This window comes from Pezoporus wallicus, unplaced genomic scaffold, assembly GCF_028554395.1.
Source record: "Pezoporus wallicus isolate ANWC-B61680 ecotype Strahan unplaced genomic scaffold, APGP_CSIRO_Pwel_v1 contig_4161, whole genome shotgun sequence".
Lineage (NCBI taxonomy): Eukaryota > Metazoa > Chordata > Aves > Psittaciformes > Psittacidae > Pezoporus > Pezoporus wallicus.
Genome location: NW_026639584.1, coordinates 975,246 through 1,000,889, shown reverse-complemented (window position 1 = coordinate 1,000,889; position 25,644 = coordinate 975,246). Strand labels below are relative to the sequence as shown.

Genomic DNA, 25,644 nt, shown 5'->3' with positions numbered 1-25,644 from the left:
TCTTTCCACTACTTAGCTGTGACATTTAGAGGAACTGTGTAGGTTTTCTTTTCCTACATCAGCGGCTAAAGCCGTTTCTGAAGTGGTCACTGGCTTGGAGTCTGGGAAGGTTTTACTGTCCACTATGAGTATTTCAAGATACCACAATTCATCAGCTTTCAATAATGGCTGCTAATATTTTTAGCTTTTATCACCAATTACTAGTTTATGAGGTTTCCATTCCAGTGTACAGAAAGATGTAACTCTTCTGGAAACATGTTGTAAGGATTCATTACTTGAATTATGTATTATTTTTTTTGAACATACGGATTCCTATAAAATCAGTGATATCAAGGGATTTTGCATTAATTTCAGTTGCCTTCTTGATAATGTTAAAACTTAATAATTGTGCTTTTAAAGAAAACTTTAATCCAGAATACTCTATGACTTTTTAGAAGTATATCTGTCTTGTAAGTATATGCAATCTTTGCAGACATCTGGGGGAAAATAAACAAGTACACCAAGTGATGATTACAAAATCTCCCTGTGGTGTTCTTGAGCAACATTTCCAGCCCCGCATTCTGAAGAATTGTGTGATTCAGTTAAAAGAATGAATATGTACATGAATACTTCTAATCTAATCTGGTCCTTTGGCTCAGCTTTCAAATTTTTGGCTGTACAATTACTGCAAGTGTCTTAAAACTCTGAAAATAGTTGAGCTTTTATGGCTGAAGCTTTAGAGAAAAAAATAGAAGATGCACAGCAAATGTCGACAGGCACTCTGTGATCATTAATCTTACCAAGTTAGCCCAACTTCTTGTATATGCCTGCAGCTTATAGTGACTTCCTCAAAGCTGATCAAAAAGACACTTGAAACTCAAGATAGATTTGATTGAAATCTATACTATAATAATTGCCTTCTTAAACAGAGAAACACAGAAGTGTTGACATGAGGCAGAGGCGGGGGGGAATAGAAGCAAACATCTCTTTCTTTCATCACACTGTCCTTGTGGGAAGATGTGTCATTTCAGTCTCGGTTTCAGTTAATCCATTGACCGAGTGGCTTGCCATAGGCTCTACGCAGCCTTCTCTCATCCTGGAGTAGTTCTTTCCATCCCCTGGAGACCTGGCTTTGTTTGCTTCACTTGCCAATCCCTGTCTGAACACCAGACTTTACTCTGGCTGTTACCTCCCGCCTCCTCCTTGCCATGCCTTTGACGGTGAGGGTTCCCATGGCTCAGCAGGTCTCCAGGGACAGGCTTGGTCCCTCTCGTGCAGACGGTGTAGCCTAGTTGGGTTGTTTCTCTTTCTTAGAAGAATAGAACATACAAATAATAAATGAAAATATAGCTTAATTGTATTTTGCTTCCATTGGTGATACTTAAATTTGTTTTAGGACAGGACTTTTCCTTCTCTTTCACATGTGATGCTGTGGAGAAGATGCCAGGACAAGTATTATTTCCAGAAATTTCACCTGCACCAAATTCAGCATGAAAATTTCCAGTTATGATTCGGGTCCTCTGGGAGTCTTCTGGCTATGTAAAACCTAGGAGTACATAAATGTGATCTAAAATGTGTCTCTGTCCTGTCAACTAATTCCTGACAAGGAATTAGTAACTGAAGGGAGGTGGCATCAGGTGATTCTTCACACCAACCTCAGAGCACAGTGCGCAGGTAATCACTGACATAATGTTGATTTTAGCTAAGTCTGGACTACACCGATCAGGGCAGTTTTGGATAACATACAGATACTTTGCAGATCTGGCCTTCTTCAGGTGGTGAAAATCATCTCGAAGTTATATGTGGATTTGTTTGCGGTAAACCCCTTACTGTTGTTTACATGGAAATAACTTTGAAGCAAACCAATCTAGCATGTTGCTTTCTTTCCATCTTCAGTTTTTTCTGAAGTTTATGATGTCTGTGTATGGTACCTCCATTTACTATCTATATGTACTGTAAGATCTGTGCTTGGGCTGAAAGCAGAAAGGGGAAGAAAAGGGCAAAACTAAGGTGTGAATATATGTTAACACTTGTGAATATGGATGCTGAAATCTCTTTAATTCTAGACTGAAGCATATACTTTTTCTCCTCTAGACTGGCATGTAGTAATTTCATATTTTCTAGTGTAAAGTAGAAAAAATCCAAAATGCTGATTTTTAAGCTAGGATAAACATCCTCAGCTGTCAGGGAATAAAATCTAAAATAGGAATTCCTTGTAGAATTAGCACCGCAGCGAGCATTTAATTCTGCTTCACAGACCCCGCTTTGCAGTTAGGGCAGTACTAGTGTGTCCTGTCCTGTTCATTTCTCACTGATGCTGATACAGTGCTGAAGACAAGTCTAAGATGTCTACAAATGCTGTATGTTCAAAAGATGTCAGGCCTGGTGTAGGATGCACTTAGATTGTCAATTATCCTCATTAGGACTCTGCGGCTGCTTGGCAGGGAGTGTTGTGTCTTGTCCATTACGGCTAGAGCCAGTCTGACTGAGTGATAGTGAATTAAAATAACAGACAGGAGAGAAGTGAAAGGAGTTGGTATAGTCTAGTCCACCATTCTTCATCCCCAATATATTTCACTTCTAATTCTCTATGTACAAGTCTCCTTCCTATGTGTTTTTGAACTCCCAGTTGTATAGGAATGATGTTTCAGTGCATGTTAGGCCCATCTATTTTTGTTTTGTGGTTTCTTTACATTTTAGTAAACCTCTTCCCTTTCATTATAGGAAACTGACATAAAAATAATACTTTCAATATGCTGGTTTTATTTATCTACATTCTGTCATGATATACTTTGATGTAAGTTTTTAATTTTGCTTCAGCTTTCAGCTCTTGTAGCAGTTACTGCTCAAGGTCAGCGATGAGGTTAGCCACAGTAGCACAAAACAATTTCCTGTTCTTACAGCCCAGGTAGCATTTGGATGTGGATTAAATTTTACCACATTTTCCAGTAGCCAGACACAATTATTTCTGATGAGCTTTAAATTGCTTCCAGAACATGTATTTCCAAACTTCATGTGGTAATCTATTCAGTGCCAACGACTTCATAACATAACAGTTCTTCAGAGTTTTGGTTCAGCTGATTCGTGCTGTATAACAGGTATTTCTAATCAGCAGCTTAGCTTAAAAGTGGAGTGCTGACTGGTCCTGGTTGCCATTGGTCTTCTCTCTTTTGTGACAGTGGTTCCAGAATATATTGTTCTTCATTACCAACTCAGATTTCATAACCAGTTTCTTCTGGCAAATTTATCTTGGTGCTGTGCGTGCTCGTTTTGCTGATTTGAGAGGTTTTATGCATGTTTTGTTATTGTGGAAGCTTTTAAAAATGGGGTTTTGAAGCTCACTCTCTTTATGGTTCACATTTTCCTCTTCGTTCTCTGTATATTGCCACTTCTTTATACTGCCCCAGCATTCTGAGTGCCTGGAAAGCATACTTGCAACACCATTTTTATGGGGCAGTGGTGAATAATAAAAATAGGAAAGGGGAAAAGGCAAAAACCACTTTTTTTTCTATAAAGGTGGTAAATTTTCATAACCTTTGTTTAATCTTGCCAAAGTCTAATTCACACATGTTAAAACATGATTTAGTTGTATTATTATACCTAGTGCTTATTGGACTGAAATCTAGAACAAGCTCTGCTTAAATGAAGCTCAGCCATAAGGAAATCATTTTTGTATTATAACTCCTACTGTAAAAGCAATTAAGGAGGAGAACTGAAGAGGAAGCTGCCTGTCCTGACATGCTCCCACATCTGGGAGGAGAGAGGGAATGAGCTGTGTAAAGAGCTCTGGTGCATATTGCCAGTGGGATTCTGAGGCTTGGTGATGTTATCTTTGGTCAGAGCATCCCAGTCTGGGGGCTTGCTGGCTTCGTGCTTCCCCTCCGCATACACACGCTTTTTCTTTCCAGCTCCTTTGTTTATGTACCAAGGAGTTTTGGGGTAATGAAATGCTTCAGTTACCAACCAGATTCAAGCCCTTATTTCCTATCTAGCCGCTTCACCCAGTATCTTTAAAAATCCTATAGTTATTCCTGTCAGAATCTTGTACCACATCTGAGGCTCAGAGAGTTTTTGTGAGTGACGTTGTTGTCAAATGCAGGGCAAAAAGCTGTATTAGAGGAGTCATTGAGAATCTTGAACGTCAGTGTGGTTTTCGTTTGATTTTTAACTCAGCAGTATCGCTGCAGCTTCACTGATCAGTCTCTGCGTAGTTTTCATTTTGACAGGAGCTATGATTTTCAAACACAGCTTTTTAAATTCAGCGTGTCAAAGGTCACTCTTATGCTGATTTAATTTCTCTATATTGTTTCTTTTAACAAAAGGGGTTTATGAAATTGCATTTTGGTCCTCCACTACAGGGATTATGAATGTAAGCATACCCTCAGTAGCTGAGGAGTTGTTCTTGACCTGATTCCAAGTACCTCAGTAAATTAGTTTATGTTCAGTAGTATCCATGGTGTGTAAAATATTCCCCTGAAGCTCCTGCTAAATGTTACAAGTAGATCATGCTTTTTTCATCTAGTCAGGCATAGCACTGCACTTCTTATTTTTTTCAATAACTAATGCTGAAACACCAGTCTTTGTTCTAGCACCACGTCCCTTGAATCATAGGCTGGTGGCTTGGGGCATTGGTAACAGGCACCATGTGGTCTTTCACCTCTGCTACTAATTTGAAATCAGCTCTTCCCACTCTTAGGCCCTTTTAAAATGAGTCCATGAGCACAGAACAGTTCTCTGTGGACTTCGTCAACTTGCAAAAAGCAACTTTTAATCTTGTGCAAGACCCAAATTCTTCTGTGTTTTCATTAGGAGGGATAGGCACCGAATTCTTCTGCCCGAGGTGAGGCAGTGTGAGGGAGCAGGGGTTGTGACTTTCTCTGCTGAATGCTTTATGCTGATCAATGGATTTAAAGTTTTAATTACAGGGTGGTTTTTATGAGGTAATAAAAATGACAGAAGATCAGCACTAGTGGTACCTCCTAGAATTCATGTTCCCAGGCTAAGGGATTCCTCGACTTTTGCAACTTCTTTCTTCATCATCCGTTTTTTCCACCAACTTCCAATTAATTTCCTTATTAAGTACATAATTGCTTGTTGACAACTACTGAGCTCTTTCCATCTGTTGTTGTGTATTACACCAGGTACTTCAAGGAGCTAGGACTGTCCAATGTCGTGCTTGGATGGCTCAGCTGTAAACTCAAGGCTGTTACTTTCTTGGATCCAGAACCTTATCTTTGCTTATTTCTGAAGCCAGATACATATTTGGGTTATTAGAGATTAGCAGCAGAGAATTCAAAAGGGAAAGACCAGATGAAGTTAGTTTACAGCGCACTTACCTTCCAGTCTTGTTTTTTGCCCGAAGAATTGCACACTTTTGCACAGTAGCTTTCAAAAATAACATGCATCCTCCTGCTTGCCCTGGGTTCAGCAGTAGCAGTCATTTTTCTCCTTCTTAGTAGCTGATGCAGTGCTGTGTTTTTGACTTTCAGCCTGGGAACAGCACTGATAACACCGATGTTTTTAGTTGTCGCTCAGTAATGTTTACCCTGACCAAGGACTTTGTGAGTCTCATGCTCTGCCAGGGAGGAGGGGAAGCTGGGAGGAAGCAGAGACAGGACACCTGACCCAAATTAACCAAAGAGGTATTCCATACCACAGCACTTCATGCCCAGGAGGTAAAACAGGGGGTAGTTACCCAGAAGAGCTAGATCGCTGCTCGGTCGGGCTGGGTATCGGTCGGCAGGTGGTGAGCGGTTGTATTCCCTCCCCTTGTTATTTCCCTTATCATTATTATTATTGGTGGCAGCAGCAGTGGTTTGTGTTATACCTTAGTCACTGGACTGCTCTTATCTCAACCCGTGGGAGTTACATTCTTTGCATTCTCCTCCCCATCCCTTCTGGAGCAGGGGAAGTGAGGGAGCGGCTGTGTGGTTCTGAGTTACCTGTTGTTGGGCTTAAGCCACGACAGCACTGCATCTCACAGGCAGCATTTGAAATTCACTGATCTTCTCAGTAATAACTAGACCAGGTCCTGTCAAATTTTAACACTCATTGAGATGACCTGGCTGGGATATCTTAAATGGGGCACTATATGAAGCTAAATGTATTTTATCCTTCATATTATGTAAAGGTAATTTCTCATTAATGCGAAGTATTGCAATAAGTGAATGTCCAAGTGCACTAAGAGACACTCTTCTTCTGCTATGTTTTGGTTTTCAAAGATGATCTTCTGAATATCAGTCACTTTTAGTATATGGGAGATTTAACAGCATTTGGAATTAATTTCCATGTAGTAGCAGTCATTGGAATTATACCCTTTTCCCCAGTTACACTGTGTTCCTGACTGCAGCATTCAGGGTAATAGAGGCTCTTACATGACCATTTACAGTATCAAAACCATTTTGTCTTTTCATTCTTTTTTTCATTAAGAGGGCTTCACTTTGATGGTAAGTGACCATCTTTCCTAGGTATTTAATTCTTCTTTTCCTTTCAGTAATTCCAGTGATGCCATTACGGCTTCTTACAGATCCCAGTTACTTCTTCCAGGCAATCCCTAATTATACTCCTAGTCTTTTCTTTTAAATCAGCTTTTCCTTTACAACCTGATGGATAAATTGCCTTGTACTTGCTAGAAGTGGTGAACAACATCAGTGTTTTAAACGGCAACCTAGGCCTTTCCCTCTTTGCATCAAATGATACCAAATGGGTGATACTTTGATGTGTTGGATGTTTAGAAACAAGACTTTCCCCCTCATTTTTTGAATTACATGTTGTAAATTCCTCATTGTCAGTAATCAACAGCAGTAAGAGAAAGAATTAAGGCAGACATATGATTTGCAGTGGGAATTTGTGTGAGGTAGGAATGAGAGCTGTGTAGTCAGTTTAGTAATAGGCCTCAATATATATTAAGCAATCCTACGCAGTCTATGAGATCTATTTCATCTCGGGCAAGTTTTTAGGGGCATTTTTTAATTGTCTATTAGAAAAGCAAAACTGTTGTCCTACCTACTGCTCTCAAACAGCAGTGTTTGGAACTGTGAGTAGTTAATGTCTAGTTCACTTGTCACTCCTTCATCAAAGTTGTTATCGTGGCCACGACAACTATGTTAGATGCTGAAAGTCAAGCCAGACATCTGATTTGTAGACTACAGTGACTTTAACTGCAGGAATACTTTTTGAAATACACAGTTTTGTGTTAAAATTGCCAAGAATAATGAGTATTAATGCCATTATTAATATAATGAGTAGTATAATTGAAGACCCAGCACATGGTTTTTGTTAAAATAACCTGTCTTGAAGACTGTGGGGTGCTGTGAAGATGAGCATTAAATTACTACAAGGTACTTAGAAAACTTGGTAATGAGGCCTTGTGAATAATTAGATTTGAACAGAGGTGCAGCGTGATCCCCTGCACTGCTGCACAGTGGCTCCAAAAGTCACTATTGCTGGTTAGTAGCAACAGCAAATATTTACCATTAGCTGTTATTTTTACATTATAAACATGGAGTTTTTAATTAAAAAGTCCTTCCCATCTGCGCCTGATAAAATAGAAGCTTTTGTAATGGACATATTTGTTTTCCGAGGGGTATATTTAGTGTGTGTATACATCAGCAACCATCCCAAGAGACTGTCATGGTAATGGATCAAAACCAAGCTTTGCTGCAGCACGAGAACCTATAAAACCGTGTGTTGCAACTCTGTTCAGATTAAGGAATTCATGCTGGTAGACTCAGTCATGGTCTGGCTGTACATCAATGACAGGAATTCCATAGCCTGTATTTTAAATTTTGCATACTAATTCCTTAGTAGCTTTTAAGCTCTAGTCATGCTTGCTAACAGATCTTTCACCTCAAATGCAGAAACATTTTTTCTTCTAAGTAGTAATGAAAATAAAGGCCAAAACAATGAGTTTAGAGAGTGCCATCACAGTATTTTAGATTTGCAGCTGCTTATATAAGTTTCTTTCTTTCTTTCTTTCTTTTTATGAAAACAGGTAATCAGATCCTCTCTCTTGGGACTTTGTCAAAAGATCAGGTTTATCCGTTGAAACTCAAGGGCATTTCCATCTGTTACTCTGCACTCAAATCTGCCTTATGTGGAAATTATGTCAGCTTTGGCGTCTTCAAGTTGTACGGGGACAACCACTTTGACAGTGTACTTCAGGCCTTTGTCAAAATGCTGCTTTCAGTATCCCACAGTGACTTGCTAGTAAGCAATTACTCATCTTGGGAGTCTTTACGTGAAATATGAAATAATACCACCACAGGCTTTGTATTGTTATAATGAGACAGAGGGATCTAGAACAGCTCAAATGTAGTTTTCAGTTCATTTACTTGTATTTATATAGCGATATCTAAAATATAGGTATGACTGAACTGCCGTGTGAAATGGGAGCTTTTCCAGAATTGTCACTAGGCTGGTCATAAAAGAGAGAAATGCGATTTTTTTCCCTTTCTATATTTGCAAACCCATTTGGGTTGCCTGTATGCACTGTAAAACATCCTCGTGTATCCAGCTACTCTGCAATTAGTTTCAATCTGTAAACTGTCACTGTATTTATTCCCCATAAAATGTAAGACTTTCATTTTAAAGTACACCATGTTCCCACTTCTCTGTGGGAAGACAACAGATTTTGCGCAGTATCAGCCTAAGTTTGATCTGTGATACATTCTTCATGGCACTTTAGTTCAGAACTGTCATTTTCTTGCTGAAAGGAACAAATTTTGGATAGTTCAGGATGGGTTACACCCAGATTTATGCTTGCCACATAAAGAAAGTCCTTGGAACTGAAAAGTTACTCTCCACTAAAATTGGGGTATCGATTGTGTAGTGAAGTGTGCATATTTGCACATTCCTAACCACCCAACAATAAACACCCTGAGAGTACTTAAGAGTAAGGTGCTAATTGGGCCAGTGGGTTCAAGCAAGTGCCTTTGCCTGTGCAGAGCCTGTTACAGGACCTCACTTAAGCACAAAAAAAAGCCCATCTCTGAGATGTTGTGGGGGATCTGTGATAAATCCTGTCAGATCTCCTGCAGCAGGTAAGATACAGGCTGTAATCCTATCAAACTGACACCTGGCAGAATGCTATACTGCTTTTTCTAGACTGATAGCTGTGCAGAATGTCAAAGCATGGTGCCATTATTGTATTATCCTCAGCTTATTAAAACTAATAGCAAGTTTATATCCTATGGTAAATTTGAAAAGTGGAAATCTGAAGACGAGCATATCTTGTCTTTAAATATTCTCATTTAATGGCCAATTAGAAATTATCACATCATAAAAACTATAAGATCACTCTGCTGTCATCTGTTAATGTTGTTAATATTAATCAGTAGTAATATCTATGCTTTCTATGAATGTGTACTCTTTTTTTCAGCAATATCGAAAATTAAGCCAGTCTTACTACCCACTTTTGGAGTGCCTGACCCAAGATCATATGAGTTTCATTACCAGCTTAGAACCTCACATCCTGGTCTATATTCTTACCTCAATATCTGAAGGACTGACTGCAGTAGGTAAGAATTTCTTCCACTCAACTAAAGGAACAATTCAAGTACTTAGCTATCTGGGATTTTCAAAGCAGCACATTAATTTGTATTTCTTAAAAACGAATGTGAAGTGAGAGTGGAAGATGCTGGCTTTTGATCGTTTTAAGAATGTGACTGTTTTGGTTAATGGAGCCAACATGGAACATGTAGGTTTTTGCAGAGAGTATTTTTAATAGTCTTGTCTTGCAAGCCAGGATTGTTAGAATTATTTATGTCCCTCCACTAGGACTGTACTGAAAATGTATGGAGTTGTTCAGAAGTAAAATACATTAATATGTGTACAGGAATCTGTGGAGTTTTGGTTTTATTTGATCATTGCAGCTGTTGTATAAATAATGCTTGTTTTGCACAGCTGTGATACAATTTGAGAAATTGAAAGGTTTCCTCAGAAAAAAGAAACTACTTATTCAGTAATTCCTGAATATAGAATCATAGAATGGTTTGGGTTGGGAGGGACTTTAATATACTTTAGAGGAGAATCAGTGCAATGGTGGAGTAACAATAAAAAATCAGCAATTTGATTGGAGTTGATTTCATTCTCTGTCGTGATTTAATTTGGTTTTGAACCAGATGACTGTCCAAACATTTGGGGCTTGGGCAGGGGTGGACAGGTTGGTAGCCTGAAGTCATTTGGAGTATGGAGAAGGAGAGTAAGCATTTGATGAGGAGAAAAAATAAATCATGCAGTTACATTCAGACCACCTAGGAATCATGCATTTATGTGATTTTTGACTGAGAAGCTGTTCAAAACCTTCCAGTCATATTTATTGATTGGGGTGGTTATTAAGGAAAAAAAACAAAGAACGGGTAATGTTAGTGTGTATAGATGTTATTCTGTAATAGCTGGTGTTTCTCATTACCACCAAGTGTCAGTCAAGCCCCATAGGAATGCGTGAATGCACCGAGACTCATGGAGCATTCACTATGTTAAACACGTTCAGCAGTTTTTGCTGCAAGAGGGGAGCTGCTCTTGAAGAGAAAATGGGTAGTGAATAGCTAAGCAACAGTAGTAAAGAAGTATTCAGGTCATTGGGTTATAAAGTGCTGAAATCCATCTTCTCCCGGATACTCTGAGGGCTGTCAGCTGCACCAGTGGTGCTGCAGGGAGTCTGCCTGTTGGTCCTTTGCAAGTGGGACATTGTACTGAACCTTAGCTCAGCCGATAGCTACCAGTTTAGCAAGCCCTGCTCATGTTCTGTTATCACCCCATGTAGCATCTCTTCCATTTGAGATATTAGTTATATTAATTTTGATAATTCACTAGCATACAGAATTCATTTTAACCTTCTGATGGAAACCCAGGTTGAATTCATGTAGAAGCTGTATAAGCTTCAACTTCCATGTGTTATGTTTGTTTTCCCCCTCTCAAAAAGTGTTGGTCTCTCACTTAATGTAGGGAGGAGGAGTAAGAAAAGTATGTATTTCCAATTTTAGCTTTAAACTTCGGGGGTTTAGGTATGTGGGAGTTTAATCGTGGAAAACTATCAATTTCTAGGAACATAGACGTTTTCTTAGAAGACTTTTATTCTGAGAAATTCCTGATACTCTGCTGAGAAAAGTACCAACAAAAATTTTAACTTGCCTTTTTTTCACGTTTCATAAACCGTAGATTTGCTTAGCCAGTGCTCCCCTTCAGTTCAACTTAATGTGCTTAAAGTACCTAAAATAAATACAAACATGCATGACTAAACCAAAATGCGTAGGAATTTGTAACTTCATCTGACATCACTAAAGCCTTGATGCAGTCCATCAAAAGCTTCATGTATCAAGATACTGATGTCAGCCATTAAATTCCTTATTTGTGTTCAAGAAGGTTTGTTTTTGTAGGGAACTGAATCATTTTCCATACTTTTATAATGATGTGTCCAGGTGAACTGCTCTTTGGTCAGTTTATAGCTCTTCATGTTAATTGAATTCTTTTTAGTCATCTCAAGAGTTATTTACCTGTCACTGCGTTTCCTTAAGAGTCATTCTTCTAAATGTTATATCCCTTTTAAAATTTTGGTATTTGGGACATTGCCAATTGTCAGACAGTGAAACACAGATTTATTTCCTATGTGTTACTTGGTCACATCCATTCTCCTGCCCTTGGAAAATGGGTAAGTAGATCCAAGTGTTGCCTTTTTCACTGAATTATGTCAGTGCCACCAGATCATCTCAGAATAGTAGGGCTCAGGGCTATAAGCCATCTGAGGGGAAATTGTGTTTTAAACTGATTAGAACATACAAGTCTTTTTCAGAAATGTTTATAAAAATGAAATCGCTGTCTTTTTATTTTAAAAATTAAATGCCAGGAGAAGCCTTCTCTCTCAGAGGAAAAAAAACCTGTCTGACCTTTTTTCCTCTATTCCCTTTACGTACGTTAAACCTTTGAGACTTTCACTGTTGTCAGTTGAAGGATAAACATTCCCCAAATCCTTATTTCTGAGGGGTGTTCATTCTGTTGCTGAGTAAATACCTTGCTTGATTCCACTCTTTATAAACACTGTGAAAGAATACGTATTCCTTCTGAAGCGCCTGGCTGTAAATCACCTATAATGGAAGCCCTCTTCTGAGCTTTTATTGCGAGGATAAACACTCTTCTAAAGTGTTTACCTGGCTTTTTCACAGCTGACTCAGTGGCTCAGAGCCTTTTAATGTAGTCAGCCTGGCATGTTGTCACTAATCTCTGCAAAGCTTTTCTAATTCTCACATGATTAATAGTATAGTATGCTATTCATTGAGGAAAAAGTAAAACATTTTTTCTGTCTTGCTGCCTAATTTAGATGTTAAATTGCTAAATCCATTTACTTTCCAGGTTTAGTCTCAAAGGCAAATAATGCCAGTATTGAACTGTAAGCAATTGATGGACAGGGAAAATACCACTTAACTCCCTCTCCTTGCCTTTATCTGAAAACCAAACCAAAATCTTTTAATTTGCAGAGATTCAACAATATCATTAAACTGTTGAAAAATAGTTCCCTTTCAGAATAATCCTGTCATATTGCTGAGACTAAAAAACATCCTCAAGTTGTTTGAGGGTTTTGTTGGCTTTTTGAAAGTAATACAACCTATTCTAACATACATGATTGACTTTAAGTTACTTGAGCTGGTGGCTAATTGGAATCACCTAAATAAGGTAAAAACACACAGATAGTAAAAACATGCATGTAAAGTTGGCCCCCAAAACATGAAATGAATGCATACTGGCAAAGAAGAAACAAAAAGAGGTAGCTGAAAGTGATGGTGACTGGTGCCAGAGGTTTCATCCTTTGCTACTCATCACCAACACCTACCTCGCCATCAAGCAAGGCCAGAGAGCTCAGTTTTGTTCCTCAAAACTACTGGACTGTTCTGGGTCCGTGCTGACACACGTGGAGCTAGTTTTGACATTTTCTGTAATCACAGCCAGCTTGCTCATGATCCATATGATTAGGTCAGAGGTGAGAGAGCTGAGCAGACCAGACGTGAGAAACGTGGTTTGACTGCATTTTTCCTGGTTACTCCAAGCTTTTATCTTAGTTTCTTTCATAATTCTATTGTTATTCTGTCTTCTCTACCCATTTCTTACACCCACAGCCCAGAATTGGTAGTTCCCTGTTGCTCTTGTTCTCTCTGGTTGGCTGGATTGTCTTGCTAAGATTTAGTGAGAATACTATTCTGCTCCCGCACAAGGTTCCACATGCCCAGAAGAGTCATTCAAGGGATGCGCTTGATGCTCCCTGTCTGTTACATCCTTGCAATCAAAAGGAAAAATGAGTATAGGGAAGCATATTTGATATATAGTTATGGGCAAATTTAAGTAGCTCTTAACACTCATATCAGATTGTCATGAGCGAATGATAGCGTAGACCTGTCTGCTGTCCTGCTAAAATCACTTACTGTCGAATGTAAAATATCTACTTGTACAGTATCAGCATGTTTAGAACTACTGCTGTTTTGTAAACTGATGATAGTGATTTACTTTGTATTATTCAATTTAAAAAGAAATAGAGTTAAGCACTGGTTTAGAAATACAGCAGAGCTCTCCTATGAAATATGTATTTTCAAATCTCTCACTTGTTGTTATTGATGGTGATTCAATTCCACCATGAATAGTATTTCTAGTTTAAATGCAGGACTGTTTTGGTTGAGAGCACAATGAGTGCCAGGTTCTGCAGGCTTTACTTTGGCAAGACTCATAACTTTGAACTGAGCTTTGTTCCTGCAGTCTCTTAGCACCCTGCCTTGTTGAATTAGGCCCTGGGATGCTCACTGGTCCAGCGGGAGCAGAGTTGAGATGCTCCAGCTCATTTCTGTGAGCTGTTAGATCATTCTCTGCTCCTGCTGCTAAGTCAGCAGGTTGCTGTGGAAGATGGCAGTCTTAGGAGACCACTTGTATCTCCTTTGCCTGTAAATGTTTCTTCAGTGTTTACTTCAAAACACTCTTAGCAAAATAACAGTTAGTTTTTAGATGCCAGAGGGTTAATAGTGTCAGCACAGGGCTTAAGGAGTTAAACAGACACAGATCAAAATACTTCAGTGTCTGGAGGGATGCGTTTAAATGAACACTGCAAGGTTGGCAGGCCTCCAAATTAGCAGAGTTTAAAGAATTCAAGGTACATTTAATTGGATCCTTCTAATCCCTTTTCCCTCAGAATGAGCATTTTAACAGTTTAATTCGTTTTTCAGCCCCCACACATCCCTACTCCAGTGGCCCATCTAAAATAAATACTGTGAACTATAAAAGGCCTAGACACGTTCTAGCTGAAGTCAGTGGCAACAGGATGGACTCCTAAATGCCTCACTCATTTGAATCTGATGTTTGAAATGGCAGAGGGTATCGGCTGGGGCTAGACCTTGCACCCAGCAGGTTAAACCTCTGCGTGTCTAGAAGGAGCTGCAGTTGGCATTGGCATCCCAAGGAACCAGCAGTTTAAACCTGTGGCTCTGGCCAGGATTGCGGAAGGGAGCTGGGAGCAGCAGGGCTGTCAGTGCTGAAGTCACAGGCCCCCCAGACTTGGGTGCAAGGGGTATCTCAGGCAGCAGGCCAGGGGAAAGGGTGCACTGCTGGTCTGCAGATGAAGGGGAAGGTGAGTGAAGACCAAGGACCAGGACACAGTTACCATCATGCTGCTACACGAAGCGAGACGAATCCTCTTTCACAGCAGCAGCACAGCAGGCGACACCTACCAGCAAAATAACGTACATAAATCAGACAGACCTATTTACTCTGCAAATAGGTTTAAGCTTTTAATATCTCTTACTTACAGAAACAGTAAGTAAAGATGCGAAGTGGTTTTTGCTTCTACCTTTCAATAGTATCTTCCTTCACTGTTACAACTTTGTTTCAGGGACATTATGAAGTATTTGGGTGGTGACTGTTGTGTCGTTGCTAGCCATATTAAATGTACTCTAACCTACTTGAATGATTAGTTCTTAAGCAAGATGACTAATTAGCTGTTGTGCGATCCCCCTTCACTATCTTTAATGGCCTTTTTTCACTGTTTGCCACCTGACGTTGATTGTAACCTATTTGGGGCAGAGAAATCCTATTGAGGAAAACCCGAAGAGTAGCTCCACTTGACTTAACCTCGCCTTTTCAGCAAGCAGGTCAAACCAGAATTCCAGAGTTACGGTTTCCAAGAATCCAAATGTGAAACTAAACACCGGTAAAACATCAACCCTCATCCTGCACTTCCCAGGACGCATTCATACGGTTGTGAATGAAGCTCACTGGAGTTCACAGGATCTTTGGTACATCGGGCTGCCCAGTTCCTCAAAAGCAAAGGTTTAATACCCCTGTGTGTTAATAAAAGCAATCTTCAAAACTAGTCAGTTCACGTGTAAAAATAGACTTGTTGATGTATCGATTAGCCTAATATCAGAGATTATTAAAGTTGAGCTCTCCAAGCACTATAAAATGTCATTATTAATTATTCTTCTATGGAAACAACTTCAAAAACTCTTTCATTCTTCACACAGATACAATTGTCTCCTCCAGCTGTTGTGCTAGTTTAGACTACATTGTCACCTACCTCTTCAAGCACCTTGCTAAAGAAGGCAAGAAGACTCGAAGAGGTAGAGAGATTTCACAGGATGGACAGAGATTGCTTCATTTCATGCAGCAGAACCCAGAAGTTCTACAGCAGGTGAATTAGTAGTCTTTTCTATGGGGTGTTACTATGTTTCTGAATTTTCCTGATGTTTGTGGCACTGAACACCAGGGCAGTATTGGCTATTAGTAAGAGAACAAACCTTGCTATGCTGCTATGCAGCCCTGAGTGGCTTCTGCCGGGTTCTCATGACAACCAAAGATCGAAGGTATATTTTGTCATAGTGGAAAGCATAGGCACTGCATCTGCCTGTACAGTATCTTAAAACTTGGTGCTTCATTTTTGCTCGTAAGAACGGGTATGTGAGATCATTGATACAGCTCTACAGACAAATTGGAAGGAAAGTTCTCTCAAGTATTTTAGGATAAAGAAGATCAAATTGTGGCATTGAACCACATACTTGGTGATGAAATGTGTCCATTGAATGGCTAAATGCTGTCATGTTTGAATATTTTATTTTCAGTAGGTGACTTAGTGGGATTTTTTCTGTTAAAGGTAAATACAATAGAAATTAGATCTTCTTCTGAAAAGGAAGTGGTGGCTGTACTGCTTAGGAGAGATTTTCCCTTCCCAGCTCCATCAGGCCTATCACACCCCAAGTACATTCCGGGGAGATCACAGTGTTCGTGGCTATGTATCTCTGTCACTCTGTGCCACATTCCCTTAAAATCTCATTAAACTATCTGACAGTGCATACTTACAGGAGTCTCTGGATTCCTAATGCGGTTGCAAAGATGCCGTTTCAGGAGATGCATTTCACAGGTCTGGAGGCTTTTAACAAAACCAGAAGTTATTAACAAGGTGCAAATGACAAAAATGTGTTTCCCTAATAGGTACAGTGGTGTTTGCAAAAAGCCTGGCATGCAGTCACCGCTCTTATTGTTGTCATTTATCTACTGTTCTAATTGAAGGTGAAAAGTAACTAATGGTAGCTAATATGTTCCTGGCAGTATATAGCATATTGCGAGATTAGTGATGTTTATTATAGACATCGTTATCAGGATCCAATAATTCCACTGTCATATTGCAGATTCTTATGTTTTACTTGCCTAATAGGGGTTTTGTGGAAACTAGCACTGAAGTCAGCGTTCGGGTGCGTCGGATTCCACAGTGTTGTACCATGCGTTCAGTGACTGGAACAGAAGGGACAGGACAGCGACGTGGCCTCTGGATTGCCCTGCCTTTGTGGCAGTCTCAGTGCAATACTTTGTTGGTTAATATGCAGTAATTTTTCACTTCACAGCAAATGACTGGGTGGTGATCTGTCTTTATTAACTTCAGATTCAGTGGAATACGTTACATTTATGTGAATGCAGGCTTTCACGTACTCTTTTAAATATTAATGGCTGGTCTCCAGTAGTCAGCATAAATATGATTTGCATTAGCACTAGTCATATCATATTGAGTGCCTCTGATGTCAACTACTCAGTGTACTAATATCTGACATCATCTCCCGGGGTCACTGACAACTTTGACCTTTATTCTCATGCACAGTTTCTGTAGTCTCAGAAGCTCTTTTGAATTGATTTGAAATTTTGACTCTTCCCTTTGTGAGGCAGTAAAATTGATAATTATTCAGATGGGAACTGAGCACTGAGTGAAAAATCAATTCCACCCGCTCTCTGCTGCGTATAAAATTACTTGTGAGTCTGCCGGACTGAACGGATGGCCAAGGTAAAAGCAGCAGGCAGGAATAGTAGAGAGGATTAGCTGGACGAAACTAATAGCCTAAAGGGATGGCTTTTGAGATGAGGGAGTGGGCCGGTTGGGGGTTATTATCAGCAATGATGGGACTCATTGATCATATGTTTACATCAGGTTTCCATTGGGTTATAAATCAGCCCTGAATAGAAACGGAACCCAAGGCCTTGCGCTTTACCAGGGGGACAGCGTATTAGATTATTCTCACTTTCACACTCAGATGAAAAGTGAGACATTGATTATTCATCGGCTGGCCATTAAACACAGGTTTTATAGATGATTTGACTATCAGGGAGGCTAATGAACAAGGTTGCTGCTTCATAACCAGCAGTTTCAGTTTTCAAGACATCTGTGTCGGTTAAGTAATGCATAACCCTATTAAAAGGAATGGGTTACAAATTGCTTAACAGTGCTGAAAAACTAGACCCTAATGACTAATTGTGCTTTGAGTTTAGAGAGGTTTGTCAGCTCTTTAAACTAAACTGATGCAACGATAACTGCAATTATTTACTAGTTAGAACAGTTCTTCCAAGTTGGATCTCTGGAAGCCGCTGGGTAATTCAACTTCCTGGCAGTGCTCTGGGTTCTGCCCCTCAGCCTGCAGCGGCTCGGCATGCCCTCAGAATAAGCAGGAACCTCCCAGGGCTGCTCCTGGCCTGGCTCTGTTGGGCAGCAGGACCTGGGGAGTGGGGCAGGACCGCAGCGGGAGGTGTGTGGGGCACAGTGCAGCTCTCAGGGCAGAGCCACCTTCCCACTCCTGGCTCACCTGTCTGGGATGTGAGGACATCGTGGCAACCTGTGCGCCCGCACGCCAGCATCTGGAATGGCACAGTGTGCTCACAGATGAGGCTGTTCAGCATCTCCATGCAGTCCAGTGCCTGAGGCTTCCACCTTCTTCAGCCTCTGCAGGAGCAGAGTTGTGTGATTAAACCCTGCGTTAGTTCCTCAATTTGCTTAGATATGCCCTAGGTTGATGTGACTGTGCAGAGACAGGAGCAATAGAAAATACAGGCATGATACACCTTCCTCAGTTCCAGAGCAAGCTGTGACATCTTTCCGTGATGTAGCACTGGCTGTTGTCAGCTTTGGCCAAGCTTTTTGCTTGTTCCCCTGGGCAAACAGCTTAGTCTGAGCTCAACCTGCAAACAACAGCTCCATGATGGCATCTTACAACCAAACTGAATTAACAGTACAAAGTAATTTGGGATATATGGATAGAAAGTGGTATTAGGTTTACTACATTCAGCTGTTGCTGTTGCATTATGTTGTTTTATAAGCACTATAAAGGCTCCTTTTCTGTGCTGTTATGCTGGGATTGACAGGTGAAGCTGGCTTTTTATCCAGTTTATAAACAAAAGTGTAAATTTTGGTTTTAAGATGCCACCTTTACCTTCTGTTAATGCTTACCTTGCTGAATTGTACACTTTAGTTAGTTAAACTTATTGGTTCAGTTTTGATACAGCAAAGTACTGTTCATGTTATTTCTTTCCAAAAATCAGTCAGTTTTGTGGCGTCTTTTTTCGTCTGCAGTTCAGACAAACATTCCCAAGAGCCAGGCACAATAGGTAAAGAATCCTGCATAGCCATTGCTGAAATAATTCTGTGCTGGATATGGAAGGGGATTGAAGGTTGATTGAGTGAAAACAGGATCTCCATGACGTTTCAGGTTCAATTCCTTTCCTGGGCAGTTCACGAGAGTGTGAGGTATAGGGGTAACAAGAGAGGGAAGGTGTTGCATGGTGGTTACATTCTGTGCACTGTTTCCAGGAGGAGTGTGTGGGTAAGAATAAGGAGGGAGTTTGGTGAGTTTGAACATTGTACTGATGATCCAAACGATGCCAGTGACAAGACACAGCTTGCAGCCCAAGCATGGACCTCCTTCAGGCCAGTGGGTCCCTTCTAAGGGTCCAGCATTTCTGGAGGTGATGGGTGAGGAGTTCTGCAGTAGGGGGACAGTGGCAGGGATGTGGGAACTCACAGTGTGGTGAGGTGCTGGCACAGGGTGCCCAGAGAAGCTGTGCCTGCCCCATCCCTGGCAGTGTTCAAGGCCAGGTTGGACACAGGGGCTTGGAGCAAGCTGCTCTAGTGGAAGGTGTCCCTGCCCGAGGCAGGGGTTGGAACTGGAATTTAGGTTCCCTTCCAACACAAACCAGTCTGGGATTCTGTGGGGAGCTGCTGTTTATTGCTGTAGGGAGATGTGGTAGAGTACATGGGTTGGAGAGGGATCTCTGGGAAAGGAGTGTAGATGGGAAAGTATCTGGGTAAACAAAGGGCTCACAGGGCATGCGTGATGGTAAGCGTGGTAGTGCTGGAAAAGGGAGCAAGGGTGGAGTGGGCAGACCACCAGGAACAGGAGGATGTGTGCTTTAACGGTAACAGGTAAAACCTCACCAGGCTCCTTGCTGGAGCTGAGCATTTGTGACCTGGAACATCACCACATAACAAAGATGCATGAAATGAAGCAGCCCAGCAGCTCTGCGCAGCAGCTGTAAAACAGAAAGTAAAGGTGCCAGCTGCAGTGAAAAATCAAGTGGCATTACTAAAATAAAAACGTATTGTAAACCACAACTTTCCTCTTTTTTCCCCTCTTTTATGTAGTAAAATCAGTGGTTTGTTTTTCAGATAAACCTCAATGGCATATACAGCTAGTCTGGAGGTCTGTGCGGTAACTGAAATGAAAACCTGAAGAGGAGACGTGTTTATGATGCATGCTTCATGGCCTGTGCACAGGCACTTGCATGTGAGCACATCACAGAAAGAAATCTGAATTGTACTGACAGAGGGCAGTTGTGCCAGAGGCTGAGCACCTTGAGGCATGTGTGTGAGCATATGCTGAATATTAAGAGCAGATCAACCCCACAGGTGCGATTGTTCCTATACTTAAAATGAAATGTGTTTAAAGGCTGAGCTGAATCAGGACCAGAGCGCTCAGCTTTTGCCAGCTTGAGCCTTGGAAGGTTGGATACAGCAGTGAGAGGGATTTTCACTGGGACATCTGTTTGCAGCCTCTTAGCACAATTTAAAGATGTTATCCAATACTATCATAACTTTCTTTATTAATTGAAAGGAAGGGAGCTATACCAGCTGTAGCCCAAGCCAGCAGAGACTTGGGTGGCTAAGCAACAGAAAAGGCACCATATTGAGTGAGCCAAAATTCAGTCTCAAAGTCATTTATTTTAACCAGCGACAATGTGTTTGGACTCTAGTGTTTCAATTTGATTGATGGTTTAATATCATATATAATTTTTTTAATGAAGGGAACCCATTTAAATGTGTTAACATTTGCACTAGTAGTCTCGCATGTACATAACTGCATTTAATCATTACTCTGATTGTTTTTGTGGTTGTGTAATTTGTATCAGCAAAATAACTATGTCAAAGCCATCTTATCTTAATGAAAAATAGGGCTATTTCTCTTTTACATGTACTTCTCGCTGTACATGTATAAAGGCAGGAACAGCCTCAGTCTAGAATATATTGCTCAATGTATAGCTATAACTGAGAGTGCTGTCAATTAAGAAATCAAAAAAAATTAATGAGTTTAGTGTCTTTTCTAATTCAGCCTTGTTTAAAGCCTTGTTGTGATTCGTTGTCATGTGAATTCAGTAATTCAATTGTAAGAATTTTAATGTTAAAATACATCATCATTAGGGATGTATCTGAAGATTTCACGCTCTTAATAATGGTGCTAAATCAAATTGGGAACCTCCTCTTCATCATCCAAGCTGCGCTATAGTTTACACAAACAGTTTTGGGGGTGGAGGGAAGTTTAGTTCCGTGAAGTAACAAGTATTGTACAGAATTGGTGTATGGAAACAAAAAGCGGCTCTCGGGCTTGGAGCACGAACTGCTGGAGGTGTCAGTGTTGGATGTGCACCCCCGGGCTAGGCAGCTGGTGTATGTATGCTTTTGTTTAGCAGTTACTGGTTTATGTAGCCTTTAGGCCAGCACATGAAACAATCCTTCCTGCAGGGTCAGCTGCTGGTCAGAAGCAAAGTAAGAAAAGACTTTGCCTTAAAACGCCTCGGCCATAATTTTAGTGCAGCTGGCACCTGCTACTGGTGCGCAGCGGGAGGGTTAGGGGTCAGAGGCAGTTGTTCTAAACTCAGTGATGGCTTAAAGGGACTTGTAGATTAATCTGCTTTATTAACTTCTGTATATTAGATAACTATTGCGGTGAATGACAGTCCGTCTTTCTGAATAAGTCCCTTCACCTCTTTCTCTTTTAAATTGGCTTTTGAGTAATGAATATTAAATAGAATACATTTCAGGGTAATTAAATGAAAACATTAGGATGATGTTGTTTTACAATCGTATCTATAAGTTTCTTGTGTATTTATCTTGCATTATTACTGCTCATTGCTTTTTGCTTGCAGAACAAAAAGCATAAATGTTTCAATTAAAGAAGAGGGACTGGCTGTGTTTCTCAATAACCTCGTGGCTTCTGTGCCGCATAAATATTTTCAAAAAGCAAATAAGTTTAAGGAGAAGTATAAAAATGCTTTATTCCTTGTTTACTGCGTGCAATGTAATACTTTACTTGGAAATGTTCGATTTCTGCTGGCCGTGGTTGTTTTCTATAAAACACTAAGAGGTGCTGGTTTGGGAAAGGGCAAAAAATATTGCCATTCCGTAGAATCTAACTAGCGATATGAATAGCACCAATAATTTTGTAAAGTTCACATTATAATTCAAAATCCAGTTAGAAGTGATGCTTGCAGTCTGGAAAGAAAGCAATATCTTTACAAAATGGATAGGGAAAGGTAACAATCCATTCCATGATATGCTACTGGCAGATTTGCCATGTGAGTAATGAAATTCACTCTCGGTGAACAAACCCCCTCCCTTTTCCCCATTTAAAATAAAAATCAGGTTTAACATTCTAGAATAGCAGTGGCTTACAAGGATGCTTAATTGCTGTTGGATGTGGTAGCAGTGGGCCATCGAAGCGCGTAGGGAATGAGATGATGCTTGTGGAGAGATGAGGAGTGTGATGAGGCTGTGGTGCTCTGAGCGAACAGGAGGGTGTGTGTCAGTGTTGCAAAGGGCTGGTTCAGTGCTGAAAGCTTCCCGGTGACTGGCATAGACTACATATGTGTCCTGCTGAACCTTGGCACATTTCTGATTTTGAGGACTCTGGAATTGAACCTCAAAATCTACGCCTTTCCTAGGCTAATAAATTGGTGTTGGTTGGTTGGTTGTGCGCTCAGGGTGTCTGCTGAAATTGTGAGATGCAGAAACTTCGGTTGTTGCCTTTTTTTTCCCCTGGTGTTTGATTGTTCGGGGTTTTACTGAAACTGGGTTCTGGTGTGTTCACCTGTCTCCAAGAACCTGCACAGTTTAAAAATAAAATGCATTTCTAAAAAATATCCCAGTATCACAACAGACGGAGGAGGTTTGGGAGCACTGTTAGTTTATCTCAGTTTAGCTTAGCGTAGTTTAGGTTAGCTTAGTTTAACTTGAGCACATCCTCCTAGCGCTTGGCTGGGCCCATCAGGGTCAAGCCAGTTTAGTTCTTCAGAGAGCACCACGTGCAAAGGACTACTGCACAACATGGGACTTGACCTTTCAGCATAACCACGTTTCTGAATCCATGATTTGTTTCCCTTTAAAAGGGAAAAAGAAATAAAAAAAATTAAAAATGAAGTGTGTGCAACCATTCTTTAAAATCTCTTTAGTATGACAAGTAAAGTAATCTTCCATTGATACTTAAAAGTCCATCTGCAGAAATTCAGGCAGAATGTTAGAGAGACGCAATATCTATTGAAATGTTGAGTGTCAAACTGCCAGGGTAATGTATTTAGTATGAAATATAATATTCAGTGCATTTTGTTTTGATGACTGCATGAAATAGCCTTGTGCTCTTACCCTTTGTTGTTGTTGTGAAAGATGATATTCACTAAGAAGTGTTGGTGACTGTTCAGGACACAGTAGCAATATGCTTATTACCATCTTTATTATCTGTCTTTTATGTTTATTTGCGATAGCTTTGGTTACAGTTCAGTTCTTCAGGATAACAAGAATACTTTTAATTGTTCCACAAAAGAAATCGGAATCAATTTGTGAACAGTTTGAATACCGAAGAGGCTGGAAAACTGTCAGGCAATCGGTAATTAATTCTTGGATTAGGCTTTTTAAGTTCTGTGTTAGTATATTACTCCACTCCAGTGGAATGGAGGACATCACTTTTCTTTATGGATGATCCTTGAATAGTGTTTAGAGCCAAACTTCTAGGTTTCTTACTCTCTGATTGCTTTCAAGGTGTGGTTTAAAAGCCCAGCCTGCCTCCCTGTCCCCACTGATTATCTCCATATCAGTGCTAAACTAAGGTAAATATGGGTAAAATGATTACCCTGGTTCTAATTTTCTCTGTACTACTGGTTACTGTTGCTGTGTGGGGGATGCCTCTGAGTCTGCTGCTGGCAGGCATCCACATGGCTTGAGCCTACGCTCAAGCTGCCTGCGAATCCCAGCTGCCTCATGGCAAGCAGCAGCGAGGCTCTGGAGAAAGAGATCTGCAAACCTCTCAGTGAGGCTGCACGGCCAGGTGGGTTGTGTGGTAGGTGCTAGGTTGGACTTGACATGGAGCTGAGTGTGAGCTTAAGCCCAGTTTAAGGATTGCTCCTTGGCACGTGGGGTTTGCGTCCCTGAGGGTTGCACTGAGCACGCTTGCACACAGTGTCAGCAGGAGTCTAGTTCACATTCAGGGATAAGCACATCTCACATCTCAAGTGTGAGATCCTTGAAGTTCCTTGGATGAAGGATTTAGAGCTGATCTGGTGCTCAGCCTTTTCCTTCATTCTGGAATATTTCTGTAGATTAAGTTTGCAATTAGCCTCAGATTGGTTTTAGACTAAATGATTTTATTTTTCCAGTAACAGCATTTTCCGACCCTGTCTCCCCAACCCGTTTGACTGGCATTTTGGAAGGCCTTCCTGTAATAGAGGTTTTAGAAAACTAATGATGCAGCAGGCAAAGATCCCAGTTCCTATGCTGAAATATTGGTGCAACATTGAAAATGTCCAGATGCTTTTGTACATCAACTCCCAGCAGTTGATGCAAGCGAAGGCACCAGTGAATTTCTCAGGAGCTGGAAAAGAGAAGGGTGATGGCTCACGTTTGAGGAATTTAACAAAGATGCATACTGAAAGCCCTAGTGTCAGTTAAGGGGAAGGCTAAAAGATTTAGACATAGGACCATTTACATTCCTGAAGATAGACTCTTGCTGGAAGGCATTGGTGTAGGTAAAGCTCATGTTCTCTCCTCCCAAGAGGATTAAATAATCTGTAGCCAGTCATTTGCTCAGAGGTGCTGGTAGTAGGCACAGACTTTGTACTTTCTGTGTCAGCTTTCAGTAAGAGTGCTGGATGTGCAAGCAAGGGAGAGACCTCTTACCATGTGCACTGGAAAAATGCCTAAGGATCTTCTTCTGAAACAGGACCTAAACCTAACTGCTTCTACACATACTGCTAAAAGCAGAGGGGAACGTGTATTACATTTCTTTAAGGTTTTAAAGAGCTCAGCCTTCTGCACCGCACCAACCTGAAGTGCAGATTACAGCAGGTTGTGCATTCTTAGTCAAAGTTCTGTTGTCTTTATAAACAGCTGTAATGCTGTAGAGTTACAGCTGCTTGTTCAGAAATGGCTGAATCTTAAATAAACATCTGAGGTTAATTTAAAATGACATACTAGGATCTGTAACTGAAAATCTCTCGTTGCTACCAGCTAAGAAATGCAGATTAAGGGTTGATGTCACAATCTTAAATTATTCCAGCCTGAGGTGGAATAATCTGCTGTCTATCGGGAGGACAGATGGATAGACAAAAAGAAGCTGTGCAGATACATGAGTTTGTAAACATCTGTCAGCTACACCAGATATCCAAATACAAAATCTAGCACTTCAGGCAGCATATGAGTATGTGACATTCAACAGAGGGTTTACATGAAATTCAGCACAGACAGAAGCAAGTCAGCACACCCTGGAAGGTAATAATTAATGAAATGTATGCCCTCCTCCTTGCAGAAAGAGGAGCTGTTCCATTCATCAGGCATTTTCAGTGTTGCTGCAGTTAACTGTTTCATTTCCAGTATTTAATGTAGCCAAGCCTTAGACTAGGCAAAATGCTCTATATGTGAGCCTTACTGATTTACTGTAGGTGAGTCTATAGCAGCCATCTGGCAGCTCTTCTCCATCCCTGATGGATGCCAGCTCACTCAGGAGCATGGTCTCCCTTGGGAGAGAGGGATCCAGTTCTGATAGGTGAGACTGGACCCAAGTATTACAGTCCTTCACAGGAAAATTCAGATGCAGCTGTAATTTGAAAATACATTTGTCATAT

General features: G+C 40.6%; 1 protein-coding gene across 3 annotated transcripts in view; it reads left to right on the top strand.

Annotated features, from left to right (window-relative positions):
• The window catches only part of RANBP17 (RAN binding protein 17), a 152,894-nt gene that overhangs the window by 114,608 nt on the left and 12,642 nt on the right, over window positions 1-25,644 (top strand). For all 3 annotated transcript variants that reach the window (XR_008972889.1, XM_057415157.1, XM_057415158.1), the window contains 3 exons: window positions 7,973-8,187; window positions 9,359-9,497; window positions 15,474-15,640. Coding sequence is in view for 2 of the 3 variants with exons in the window: in XM_057415157.1 (XP_057271140.1) it covers window positions 7,973-8,187; window positions 9,359-9,497; window positions 15,474-15,640 (521 nt within the window). In the remaining variant the exon portion in view is untranslated. The remainder of the gene's footprint in view (window positions 1-7,972; window positions 8,188-9,358; window positions 9,498-15,473; window positions 15,641-25,644) is intronic.